We start from the raw sequence: 13,829 nt of genomic DNA, 5'->3' as shown, positions 1-13,829 counted from the left end.
TATGAGTGAAAAAAAAAAAAAAGCCCACATTATTTTGTCATTTTATTAACATCACACTGGAACGGGCTGAGGGCGAAGTCTGGCCCGCTGCATTATAACGGCCACCATGAGCCCACAGACACCAAACGCAGTGAGAGCTCCTGCCGCCCATAATCCATAATCCAATATCTGCAGGACTAGAAGAGGTAAACACTTCCAGGTAAAAGCTAGTTTGGATGGGCTGTTCACTGTATGAATGTTAACAAATAACACCGTGCTTTCATACCTTCCTTATCCACAAGATTGTCAGAAACCGGCAAATGAGATAAAATTATGACCTCCCCACTCGAAACGACAACCTTTTCCTCAGAATCCTTCAAGTATTCTGAAACAGCCCTTCCTAAAGAAAAGATTAACAAGAGTTTTATATTTTGCTAGACACCACAACATCTAGAAACTTATGTAGCTTTACTCACTTGTCTTGGTGCTACATTTATTATTAATAATAATAATAATAATAATAATAATAATAATAATAATAATAATAATAATAATAATAATAATAATATTATTATTATTATTATTATTAATAATATTATTATTAATAAATTATTATTAAAATATTAATGATAATTTAAAACCTAAGTTTTTTTTAAATTATTAATAAGTTAAAATGTTTATAAAATATAATAAAAATTATTGCTGATGTTTTTATAAACATTACAATTATTATTAATATTAAAAAACATGATAATGATAATTGTTTAAAATTATTATTAATATTAAAAAACAAGATTATTAATATTAATGATAATTGTTTACAATTATTATTAATGTTTTTAAAATGCATTAACACTTTAAAACTTATAATAGTTTTATTATTGTTTTTACATTATTGTCTTAAATATTAATAATTGTTATTATTTTTATTATTATTATTATTATTATTATTATTATTATTATTATTAATAATACATTAAAATTTAACTTTATAAAAAACATTTAATAATAAGTAATAATAATAAATAAATGTTTTTAATAGTAAGTTTTAAACTATTATAATTATAAACTTTATTTTTTTTAAAAATAAGCAGCATTTTAAAAAATTATTAATAGTTAAAACATTTTATTGTAATAATAATAATAATAATAATAATAATAAAACAATTTTTTATTATTATTATTTTTATTATACACAACAACATTCCCCTTGGCATTTTGAAGTGCGTTCGACTTCAAGTGGACGAAGGAAGTTTATTTGGACAGACCCTTGAACCTTCGGTTTTGACTGAGGGAATAAGTCTACTCCTATGAACACTTCAGACAGATCCAGAGACCACAATGCAACACGATTGTGACATAACAACAGCAACTCGCAGTGCCGGCACTTAATTTACCCACAAGTGATCAAGGGCTTAGGGTGTTCCATTTAAACCCATTGCAAGGTTTCTGCCAGTAGTGGGAATATCCAAGTAAACAAGATGGAGGGAAGTCAGCAAGAAAAGTGCATAAAAACATCGGACTTAAACGCAGCCCTAGAATCTTCCATGCAGCAGTACTCACTTGTTCTGCTGCCACAGCTGGGCTCACATGGCTCAGTGGGAGAGGGGTGGCAAACAGACGTAGTGCAGTGAATGAAAATCTGTTGAAAAGAGGGCAGAGGACAATAAGAGAAGAGAGAGCTAAAAGAAGATGTGGTGGACAAGACTGTACATACCCTTTCCTGCAAAGGCTCAAGAGAGGACTGATCGACAAAGGTGAACATCTTCACCACAAAGCGTTTGTAATGAGATGGGTACGGCAGCCCTGAGGGTCCAAGAGGAAGCGGAGTGGTCAGATAATGGTCATCCTTATATGGACAGCTATAAGAAATAAAATTGAACACATCAAACAGTCATTAAGTTTTTTGGCACTGAGGTATGTGGCAAGCTTAGAAGTTGACACCTATTGCACTAAATGCCCAATCCTTATTAACTTATTTAGGTGATAAATTAGAGAAGTGGAGCAGCTATGAAATAATTTACCCATTAAGCACTAGGTCCCACTGAGGCAGGCTCAAGGCTTCAGGAGTAGAAGTGGCCCAGCAGTGGTCCAGGACCAGGATTATGTTTGGATCAGTCCTCTCCAGAATCCGCACCTCCACATATACAGGTTCTCTCAACACTTTTGTAACAGGATAGTCCGCCTCGGAGTAGTATGAAGTGTACATATCCTCTTAAATACATAAGGAGTTTACTGAATTAATTAATTGCACTCTACAGTGATATTAATTTGATATAAACCTGGTATTGAATGAATGTCGTATTACTGATATTCAATAATTACTGTTCTCTGAACCTTCTATTAAATTAAAAAAAAAAATCCTTTAGGTTTCCACAAAAATATCAAGCAGAACCACCGTTAAACATTGGTAAATCAGAAATGATTCTAGAGAAACAAATCAGCATATTAGAATGATTTCTTAAGGGATCATGTGACACTGAAGACTAGAGTAATGATGCTGAAAATAAATGACATTTTAATATATATTAAAATAGGAAACAGTTATTTTAAATAATAATATTTCACAATATGGTTACTGTATTTTTTTTTAATCAATTGAATGCAGCCTTGATGAGCATTCAAAAACATAAATCTTACCAAACCCATACTTTTGAATGATAGCGTGTATAGAAATTGCTGTTACTTTTGTATCATGTCTTTATACTTTAATTTCTATAACTTTAGAGATCAATATTCTAATATTTCTATTTTTGGGGGATTTTGCTCGTTTGACCAGGAACATTTCAAGATGACTTGGATATTATATACTGAAATAAAATCATCGAGTTTACAAAGAAAGCCACATTTGAAAAACCTGCCTCTTATTGGCTGTGCTGTAAAATAGTAGTTTCAGGATTCTGCTTACCATCAGAGCATCCTTTAGTGGTGCACTGTCCCTTGGCGAGCCTGAGCTCCACTCTGAGTGGGCCCTGCTGAGAGACGGGGGGAGGAGGAGGAACAGTGTTCACCTCCGCCACCAGCGCCTCAACTGCTGTTCCCGAATACCTGCACTGGAACTCCAGCCTGGAAGACACAGACAGGAAATACTCGGCCCCTTTCCACAGAAGAGTTGAACACAAACCAGACCACCAAGGTGAATTCCAAAGTGCGCATGACGAGACGAGCCCCCCCCCCCCTCCCCCCTCACTCATAAGCACTGTCTCTCGTAATTGATCCACGAGGTCCAATGCCCACTTCATATGCAGATGACATCATGTTCTCATAAATAACAAAACCATTTTCTTCCTGGAGGAAATAAAGGAGGACAGATAACAGTAAACATAGGGTGGAACTAAAACAATGACTTATAACATACTCAAAGACTCTCTCACCGTTCACACCCACCTTCATTCTGGTGCCACAGGAGCTGACAGCAAACTGATAGATGGCAAAGGTGGCAGTAGTGCCGACAGGCGCGCAGAGGCCACTGGGATCTTTTTCCAGCATGTGGATGGAGTCTAAACTGATGCGTGGCAGGGTGGCATCTCGAGCCACCACCAATACAAACTGCCCATCCCTTGTGCACTGCAGAGTAACTGGAACAAACGGGAGAAAAAAAAAGGTCTGTGTAATTTTGCACACGACAGACAAACCTATAGCAAAGTCACTGGAAAATCCATGGAACTCAATCATGATTTAATCAGTGTAGATGGTTTATACGATAAAACATGGTATTTAAACTTTTTTTGAAATATTTTTAGAATTCAAGATAACCATTTCTATTTTAATATATTTTAAAATGCAATTTATTCATGCAATGCCAAAGCTGACGTTATAGCAGCCATTTTTTGTAAAATTATAGCTTTTTTATCAGTTTAATGCTGAATAAAATTACTTTTTCTTCTTACCGCACACTTTTGAATGGTATAACAGTTTCCAAAAAACTGCAAAACTATTTTTAACACTGATAACAAGAAATGTTTCTTGAGCAGCAAATCAACACATTAGAATGATTTCTGAAGGATCACGTGACACTGAAGACAGGAGTGATGCTGAAAATTCAGCTTTACCATCACAAGAATAAAAATTACATTTTAAAATATATATTCAAATAGGATTTTTTTTTTAATTAGGCAAAACTTTACAATGAGATTCATTAGTTAACATGAACTATAATGAACTGCACTTATACAGCATTTATTAATCTGTTAATGTTAATTTCAACATTTACTAATACATTATTAAAATCAAGAGTTGTATTTGTTAAAGCGTTAGTAAAAAAATAATGTTTATTAGTATTATTTATTACTCACCCTCATGTCATTCTACACCCTGTTCATCTTCGGAACACAAATTAAGATATTTTTGATTAAAGTCTCCGTGAACTGGAAGTTGCAAACGACTTTTCTCCAGTGTTGTGATGCATTTCCAAGTGAAAGGGAATATTGAATAGAGGGCAGGGTTTTACTTTAGTGCTTCTTCTCTCCATATCTCGCTCATAGCAGACTAACGGTTAGAGGACAGTGGTTTAAGCGATTTCAACCCAAGCCATCAAACTGACGTCATCAGAGAAGGAACGCCATTCCAGACCAGAAGTAACTTTTGAGATTTTGATTAAAGATTACCACGACAAACAGTTTTTTTTTCTGTGTATTAACCTGCACAGATTAATTGTTCACCACAAGTCTAGTAATATGCACTAACAAAATAATCAGGGTCAATGATTTCATGACGACTTTAAATGCGATGGCTCAGCGAGGCCTGCATAGACAGCAAAGGTACTAAAAACATTTAAATCCGTTCACGTGAGTACAGTGGTTCTACCTTAATATTATAAAGCGATGAGAATTTTTTGTGTGTATGCCAAAAAACCAAAGTAACTTTATTCAACAATATCTAATGATGAAAACACTGCTTCACGAAGCTTCGGAGCTTTACAAATCGATTTAGTGTTTCGTAGCACCAAAGTAACGTGATTTCAGCAGGTTGGTGGTTTGACACGCGATCCGAATGACTGATTCGACTCAAAAGATTCATAACGCTCCGAAGCAGTGTTTTGAAATCGCCCGTCACTAGATATTGTTAAAAAGTCGTTATTTTGATTTTTTGCCGCACAAAAAATATTCTCGTCGCTTTATAATATTAAACCACTGTACTCACATGAACTGATTTAAATACGTTTTAGTACATTAATGGATCTTGAGGGAGGAATTACCATTGCATATGCAGGCCTCACGGAGCGAATGAATGTCTTACGGGTGTGTAATGAAATGAGGGTGAGTAATAAATGACAGAATTTTCATTTTTGGGTGAACTAACCTTTTAACATTAGTTAATGCACTGTGAAGTAACATGAACCTTATGTACAGCTGTATTTTTAAGGACTAACTAACATTAACAAAGTGTAACAAATACAGTAAGAAATGTATTGCTCATGGTTACAGCTTGTTACATTATCTAATGTTAACAAATGAACCTTATTGTAAAGTCTTGCCTAAAATTATAATATCACAATATTACAATTTTTATTGCATCATCAAAAAAACAAAAACAAAAAAAAAACACATTATCTTACAAAATACCAGCTAAGGTTACTCTACTATTACTGTAGTACAATTATGGTAATGCTCATAAAAACATAAAAAGTACCATGGTAATGCCAGTTAACTTTGGACTATGACATCCTATAAAGTAGATACTATGTAATCTGGTCACATCTAAATGTTTGACACTAAAACACAGTCGTCCATTTTCACGGTGTCATGCAGGAACTCACCTGCCTTGGCATAATAACAGCCCTGTGCATCATAACAGCAGCTGATGTCCTCACATTCAGCTGGAGTGATGTCAGGTTCTCCACACTCAACGCGCTCCTGCTGCTCCACCACACAGCGCTGAGACCCAGAGGAGGAGCTCATCTCCTGCTGAGGAATGAACATCTCCTGCTGGGGAAATTCCTTCAGAACTGGTGAGGATAATAAACCACCGGCCTGATATTGGGGCATCTGCCAGGGAAACTGTGAATCCTGAGCATTGCTCAAATATACACTAAGCGTAAACGCAATTAATGCTGCAATTGTTAACATTTTTGCGGCTTACTTTCGCTAAGTATGTACTTTTTCCTGTGTGTCACATTTAAAGAGCTCATAACGACCCTAATTAACATTAGCCCCGCCCCTTTAATTAATAACAAACTCATGAGGTAAAGGTAAGCGAGTTATTTTATAGTATAGCCACACATTTACAGTTTTAATTAATAATGTTTTATATTAACCTAGTTTAAAAAAATCAAAGTATCCATAAAAACAACTCATCCTCTCTGCGATTGATTGTTTTAGCCTTGTTTACAGGATGAGGATGTGTAGTTGAGTGCCGATCTACAGGGGCGCAGGTTTCTGTTGGTCACTGTAGACGTGGATTGTTAGCTACTAGTTCACTGAATAGACTAATTACATTTATGACAAGCCGTTGACATTTCTGAAACGCAAATATGCTGGATTTTGCTATATTTGCAGTGACATTTGTCATTGTCCTCATCGGTGCCGTCCTGTATTTGTACCCGGTGAATGTTTTTCATATTATCTGACCAGCCTTGCAAAACTGTTGTGTATATATGTTTAAATCGCTATTAAACATGTTTAGTTTCAATTCTGACCTACTGACTTCAGAAGGTCGTCATTAAACTTACTTACTCTTAAATGTACTTATTTTTGAGAGAATAATATGCCTTTCTGTGTCTCGGAAAAAAAGTTGGATATGTGTGTAAAAAGTCAGTCCTTGAAACTGTCAAAGGATTTATATATTTCAATATCTAAGTTATGTGTTCTTGTTTTAATGCCAGTCATCTAGACGAGCTTCTGGTGTACCTGGACTAAACCCCACAGAGGAGAAGTAAGTACATTAAGACACTCTCTTTCTCTGTCTCTTTCCTTTCAGTCTCTATTCTCTAGTCAGTTTTTCCAACAAACATCTGTCTTCACTTTTCCAGAGATGGGAATCTGCAAGACATAGTGAACAAAGGAAGCCTGCACGAGTTCCTGGTTGGTCTCCATGATGAGTTTGGGTCTGTGGCATCTTTCTGGTTCGGTGGGAGACCAGTGGTCAGCCTGGGCGCTGTGGACCAACTGAGAGAACACATTAACCCCAACTGGACCAGTGAGTAGCCTTTAAAAAAAAAAAAAAAAAAAAAAAATATATATATATATATATATATATATATATATATATATATATATATATATATATATATATATATATATATATATATATATATATATATATATATATAAATATGTTTTAAATATATAAATAAAGCTCGGAATTGAATGAAATTCACATATTTGATCATAATATGATATATGATTTATATACTACTTTCTTTATTTCATAATATACACTTCTGTTTTATATGTTGGGTACGTTTTTTAAAAATGTTTTTGAAAGAAGTGTCTTATGCTTACTAAGGCTGCATTTTTTTTAACAAAAGTATAGTAAAACAGTAATATTGTGAAAATATTATTTACATTTTTAAAGAACTGTTTTCTATTTTAATATATATTCAAATGTAATTTATTCCTGTGATTTTTAAAGCTGAATTTCAGCGTCACATGATCCTTCAGAAATCATATGCTATTTACTGCTCAAGAAACATTTCATATTATTATTATTATTATTATCAATGCTGAAAACAGTTGTGCTGTTTATATAAAAGTCGTTTTTCAGGACTCTTAGAATAGAAAGTGATATGAAATAGAAATCTTTTGTAACATCAGAAATGTCTTTGCTGTAATTTTTTATCAGTTTAATAAATTCCCGCTGAATAAAAGGATTAATTTCTTTAAAAAAAAACTTTCTGACCCCAAACTTTTGAACAATATTGTATAAAGTTGTATTTATCGTCATACCAAATCTTGTGGCATTCCCTTTTTATACTTTACGGAAAAAATACAAGTCATTTTTATGCAAATTATTACGAATGCTTTATCTAACAGATATGATTGTACCCTTTCCTCAGCGGATTCCTTTGAGACAATGCTCAAGTCGTTGCTTGGTTACCAGTCAGGTTCAGGAGTGGGAGTGACTGAGTCGATGATACGAAAAAAAGTATATGAGGGAGCTATCAATAAAACCCTGGAAAACAACTTCCCTCTGTTGCTTCAGGTCTGTGGAGGAGTTTATATATCACATTTTTTCACTATTAGGACCAACAGCAACAAAGTTCTCTTTATTGCATTAATCTGACCCATTGATATTTACTTTATAGTTACCTGATTTTTTTTCATACAATGAACAATACTGTATATAAAGTTTATATAAGAATGTTATTTCTATTTTTTTGTTTAAGGGGACGTTTTTCCTCTTTTTTTTTCAGCTGGTGGAGGAGCTGGTTGATAAGTGGGCATCTTATCCTAAATCACAGCACACGCCACTTTGTGCTCATCTGCTTGGATTGGCTATGAAGGCTGTCACTCAGCTTGCCATGGGGAGTCGCTTTCGGGATGATGCTGAGGTCATTCGGTTTCGTAAGAACCATGAAGCGGTGAGCGTTCATCAGTAGTTATATTTAGTGTCATGCGTATCAAAATGAAATTTTAAACAGATAGAAATGTGATATTTTACACATAAATGTATACAATTTGAATAGATCTGGTCAGAGATCGGTAAAGGTTATTTGGATGGATCCCTGGAGAAGAGTTCCAGCAGAAAGGCCCATTATGAGAGTGGTAAGAAGGCAGCTTTTTGAAAGTTCTGACTTTATTTTTGAGATTTCAGTGTCAGTTGATCATGTGGGTTTTGTTATTTTCAGCTCTGGCTGAGATGGAGTCAGTGTTGAAATCTGTGGCAAAGCAGAGAGCTGGACAAGGATCTAGTCAATCATCTTTTGTTAACTATTTACTACAGGCCAATCTGACTGAGCGGCAGGTGACAACTCAACACGTTTTTAAATCGAGATACTGACTTATAAATATTTACATATTTATGCATACATTTTAAACAAGCAATTATTACATGTGTTTTGCTGTGTTCAGGTGATGGAAGATGGTATGGTTTTTACTCTAGCTGGCTGTGTCATCACTGCTAACTGTGAGTTTCAATTTCTGTAGTTATTGTAGTATTATTTATATACTATTTTATTTATATTTTAAATCGGCTTTAATTTTTATATTTTCAGTTTAATTTTATTTTACTTTTTAAACATTTTGCTTTGATTTTGTCATTTTTCTTTTTCTTTTAAATTACTATGTAGGTTCAGTTGTGTTTTTATTTATTTCCATGTTTAGTAATTTTAGTGCTTCATCCTAAAATTTATTTTATTTTGTTTTTGTTTAGGTTTTTCATCTTATATTTTATATAATTTCAGCTTTATTTCAGTTAACAAAAATGTCTTCGTTTTACTTAATGATGATAACCAAGTGTAGCTCTTTTGTTTCACTTTCATGTTTGCATTTGTTATTCTCAGCTGTATTTCATGCCAGCTCTCTTTTGTATAATTTCCCAGTGTGCATCTGGGCAGTTCACTTCCTGTCAGTCTCAGAAGCAGTGCAGGATCGGCTCTATCATGAACTTGTTGAAGTGCTCGGAGAAGAGCCTGTTTCCTTAGAGAAGATTCCACAGCTTAGGTGAGTCCCAGTCATGACTTCTGACATTATTCTGCTAATAGTATTTACATTTATTCATTCAGCAGATATTAAATCATGATGACTGTGAGTGATTAATCTTAATCTCACTAACCCCCGGTTTCACAGACACGTCTTAAGATAGTCCCAGACTAAAATGCAAATGTTTGAGCTGTTTTTAATGAAAGCAACTTGCTTTCAGCTTTTGTAATGTTTTCTAAGTCATGTTTATAAAAGCTACTTAAATATCCTAATTAAACTAATACCTAATCCTGGCTTAATCTAAACCCTGTTTGTGAAACCAGGCCTAAAAGTTTTCATATTAGTGGACAAAAAAGAGCTGTTTTGGACAAAAGAGGGTTTATCATTTTCTTCTTTTTCTCTCTACATATACCACCAATGGGTATATGTGTACTAATTTTGTGATTTCAATAAAATACCTTGCACGGTAAACTGGAAATCATTATCATTCTTTTTTTTTTTTTTCAAAAATATTTTAAGTGAAAGACACAACAAATTAAACATTCCACGTTTTTTTTTTTTAATCTTTTTTTTTTTTACCTCTGAGAGAGAAAAAATAAATGTGTGTGTGTTTGTGTGTACTGTATATATATGTGTGTGTATATATAAAGAGAGTCAGTCAGTGGGCACCTGCTTAGGTGGTAAACAAGGATAATTTAGAACTTAAGTGAAGAAACAGAACAGTGACTGGTCTGAAAATAACGGAACTGGTGGGACATTGGCAGCTCAAATTCAGAGTACAGCTCAGCATAATTGCAAAATGTTATCTAATGAATATTAGTTGACCAGAAATATGACTTTAAGTTAGGTAACCAGAGCCCACCAAGTTTACAGTTTTGAAGTAGCACTTTACCATTTCAAAGAAGTAACTATTTGGAAAAAACAAGGGAATGCACTGAAAAAGAATTTAAAAAATAAGGTAAGATGTTCATTTTCACGATGCTACTTTTATTTCTGTTAATGATAAGGAAAGATTGTGCCAACAAGTCAGATTTAGTTTAATTAGTTTAGTTTAGATTTAGAATTAGGGGAAAAAAATGGCAAAGAAAAAAAAAGATGGCAAGGTATTGTAACATTAATCCCAGAGCTACTCAGTTTAAATGGAACATGAGACGTTTAAGGATGCAGAGCCAGCGCTTTAATGCTTTAATTTAATTTCAAATAAGAAATGTATGTGTGTAAATGTCTGTGTGTCTTCATCTTCTGGTTGCATGTGAGAGTGTCAGTGTGTCCAAGGATTACTACTTCTTGTTTTGTCTAGGTAGGTACATGATGTGCACAATGGAAAAATCCAAAGACACAATGAAAGTCAAAAAGTGAAGCCCAAGAAATAAGAAAGTATTTAACAGTAACCAAGCAGATCTTGCCCCCCATTGTTTGCCATAGTATTTTTTTTCCTATTATGGCAGTCAATGGGGGACCAGATCTGCTTGTTTACAAACATTCTTCCAAATATCTTCCTATCCCTTTAAGAGGGTAACTCTTGCTCTTTCAAAGGTTAATTTTATAGGCAAAAGATCCACATTTATTCAACATAGATATTGATTGTATCCGAAACATATAACATTTCCCCACAGATACTGCCAGCAGGTGCTGAATGAAACCGTCCGCACAGCCAAACTGACACCCATGGCTGCCAGATTACAGGAGGTGGAGGGGAAGGTGGACCAACACGTCATTCCCAAAGAAGTAAGAACCGGCCTTTCTCATTACCAGGCCCACAAAAAAACTTTAAAAAAAAAAAGGATTTAAAGGGACAGTTCACTCAATTTTCTGTCATCATTTACTCACCCTCAAGTTGTTCTAAACCTGTATTCATTTATTTCTTCTGCTGAACACAAAAGAAGATATTTGAAGAATATGGGTAACCAAACAGTTGATGGACCCCACTGACTTCCATAGTATTATACTATGGAAGTCAGTGCGGCCCATCAGTTGTTCAATATCTTCTTTTGTGTTCAGCAGAAGAAAGAAATGCATACATGTTTGGGGTGAGGGTGAGTAAATGATGACAGAAAGTTAATTTTTGGGTGAACTGTCCCTTTAAGTGCCAGTCATTCACAAACTTCTACACACCCACTGCCCCTTGCATGTTAATTTACTAAATGTTTTGGCAAAATTCTGTGATGTCTGTAGACATTGGTTATCTATGCCCTGGGTGTCGTCCTTCAAGATGCAGATACTTGGTCACTTCCATACAGGTAGGGGTGTTTGTGTATTTTCATCCTGTATAAGACTGTATAAGGTTCATGGTTTGCTGGTATTCTTATCAGTTTGACTTCCTTGACAGGTTTAATCCTGACAGATTTGCAGATGAGTCCGTAATGAAGAGCTTCTCGCTGCTTGGGTTTTCAGGGAATCAGGCCTGCCCTGAACTAAGGTACAAAGAAACACAAATATTATCTTAAGTAAATGGCTATGAAAGAGATCACCAAAAAAATCTAATATTTTTTACTCACCCTTGTGTCCTTCCAAACCTGTATGACTTTTTCTTTTTTTTCTGTGGAACACAAAAGAAGATATTTGGCAGAATGTTCAGGCTGCTATATTTCATATAGCAAAAGTGAATGGGAACTGGGTCTGTCAAGCTCAAAAAATGACAAACAAGCCCCCCATAAATGTATTGTTCAGTGTTTCTCAACCTTTATGACTCCAAGGCCATTGTCCATAATTCATTTGGACAGTGGAGACAATGTTCAAAGGCCGTTAGCTTGTTATGACAAATTAGTTTGTTTTCATATTTTATTTGTGCAAGCTAGTGTGGATTTATTAAAATAATGAATTGATCTGTGCATGTATTTGAATTCATTATATGCATCACATTTAAGATCATGTCTCAAATGTATGCAAAAGTGTAGCTATGTGAGATCACAATATAAGGCACACGTTGATATGTAATTTTTTTTATCTGTAATTTAATGTTAAATATGTCATTTAAGGTAACACAAATGCATGTGCTGTGCATTTGTACTACCAAATAGGCACCAATTATGTGTTATTGGGTAAAGTACAATACAATTTACGAATTAAAATTACATTTAAATGCATAAAATAACTGATTTTACATCCTGACTGTGATAGGGACTCGAGCGGTCACAAGGGGAATCACACCATGCATCCGTTTAAAGGTCGTTCCAAAAGAAGTTTAATACTTTAAAGGCTTTAAAGATTGGAATTACTGATGATTCGTTTAAGGGATTTCAGAATTGGTTCTTTCTTTTGGGAGACAATAACTCCATTTATCAATCACCTTTTTTTATGCACACTATGTACATGAAAGGTAATATCCAAAAAGCATAATAAGGGCACTTTAATTTTTATTTTATTTTTTTGGAGATAATTAATTTAAAATAAGAAGTATAATATCCGTTTATATCATGATTATTAGCTGTTTTACAGTAGTTTATTTTAAAGCTGGTTTTGTCTTATTTTAAAATGAGTTATGTTATCTTGCAGCCCCCTTTGAAGTGTGCTGAGGCCCCCTAGTGGTCCCTGGCCCCATATAGGGCCCTCTGCTAAATGTGTTTTTCATTGTTCTGTCAAAGAAAAAAAAAAAAAAAAAAAATATATATATATATATAGATTTTATTCAAGGGTGAATCAATAATCAAGGGTGAGTTAATGATGCCATATTTTCATCATTGGGTAAACTATTCATTAATGAATCAAATGTCACATAGTTCACTTCTCTTCCTCTCTTTAGATTTGCATATACTGTGGCTGCAGTGCTGCTCAGCACTCTGGTGCGCAGGTTGAGACTGCACAGGGTGGAAGGGCAGGTGGTTGAGGCCAGGTATGAGCTGGTGACCACACCCAAAGATGACACCTGGATCACAGTCAGCAAGAGGAACTGAAGGACTCATATCTCACATCCCTGACAGCCTCTTCTGGGAAATGTGAATTATACATGGACAATAGTGTGTGCTCCACAATGTGTGGGTCATAAATTGATAAGATCAATGCGATGTCATTTAGAAACGGTCCAGGTTATTAAAACTATATGTCATTGTTTTTAGAGCTTCATTCCTTCAAAATGCCACAGACAACAACATTCCATAAACTATGAACAATGTTTAAATCCAATCTTTTAACTGAATTCTTTAAATTCTAATAAAAATGAAAAAAGAGATCTATCTATCTATCTATCTATCATTGGCCAAATGATAACCATTATTCTTACGCATAGAGCATCATACGAATACAACAAAAAGAGTGACGAATAGAAAGAAA

The 13,829-nt window shown here is 34.4% G+C and overlaps 2 protein-coding genes across 3 annotated transcripts; one reads left to right on the top strand and one right to left on the bottom strand.

The window, feature by feature from the left end:
- Nucleotides 1-39: 39 nt before the first annotated feature.
- On the bottom strand, nt 40-6,047 carry zp2l2 (zona pellucida glycoprotein 2, like 2). Its single transcript, XM_067373731.1, has 9 exons — nt 5,738-6,047; nt 3,367-3,557; nt 3,170-3,267; nt 2,888-3,045; nt 2,004-2,193; nt 1,697-1,841; nt 1,543-1,621; nt 266-379; nt 40-176 (listed from the first exon to the last, which is right to left on the bottom strand). Exons 1-9 carry the CDS (start codon nt 6,045-6,047, stop codon nt 52-54), a joined length of 1,410 nt encoding a protein of 469 aa, XP_067229832.1. The 3' UTR covers nt 40-51.
- cyp20a1 (cytochrome P450, family 20, subfamily A, polypeptide 1) lies at nt 5,785-13,675 on the top strand. 2 transcript variants are annotated; one of them, XM_067373730.1, is made up of 13 exons: nt 5,785-5,929; nt 6,803-6,852; nt 6,950-7,116; nt 7,976-8,121; nt 8,333-8,500; nt 8,606-8,684; nt 8,768-8,883; nt 8,991-9,045; nt 9,461-9,581; nt 11,177-11,288; nt 11,736-11,800; nt 11,890-11,979; nt 13,303-13,675. In XM_067373730.1, the coding sequence occupies exons 4-13, from the start codon at nt 7,993-7,995 to the stop codon at nt 13,451-13,453; spliced, it is 1,086 nt and encodes a 361-aa protein (XP_067229831.1). In that variant the 5' UTR covers nt 5,785-5,929; nt 6,803-6,852; nt 6,950-7,116; nt 7,976-7,992; the 3' UTR covers nt 13,454-13,675. The 2 variants fall into 2 exon arrangements, with proteins under 2 accessions (XP_067229831.1, XP_067229830.1); XM_067373729.1 differs by lacking the exon at nt 5,785-5,929 and adding an exon at nt 6,332-6,523 and having other exon boundaries at nt 13,303-13,674.
- Nucleotides 13,676-13,829: the final 154 nt, after the last annotated feature.

Source organism: Chanodichthys erythropterus, chromosome 21 (assembly GCF_024489055.1).
Source record: "Chanodichthys erythropterus isolate Z2021 chromosome 21, ASM2448905v1, whole genome shotgun sequence".
NCBI lineage: Eukaryota > Metazoa > Chordata > Actinopteri > Cypriniformes > Xenocyprididae > Chanodichthys > Chanodichthys erythropterus.
Note: the sequence above shows the minus strand (reverse complement) of the source record. Positions and strands in the feature narration are given on the sequence as shown.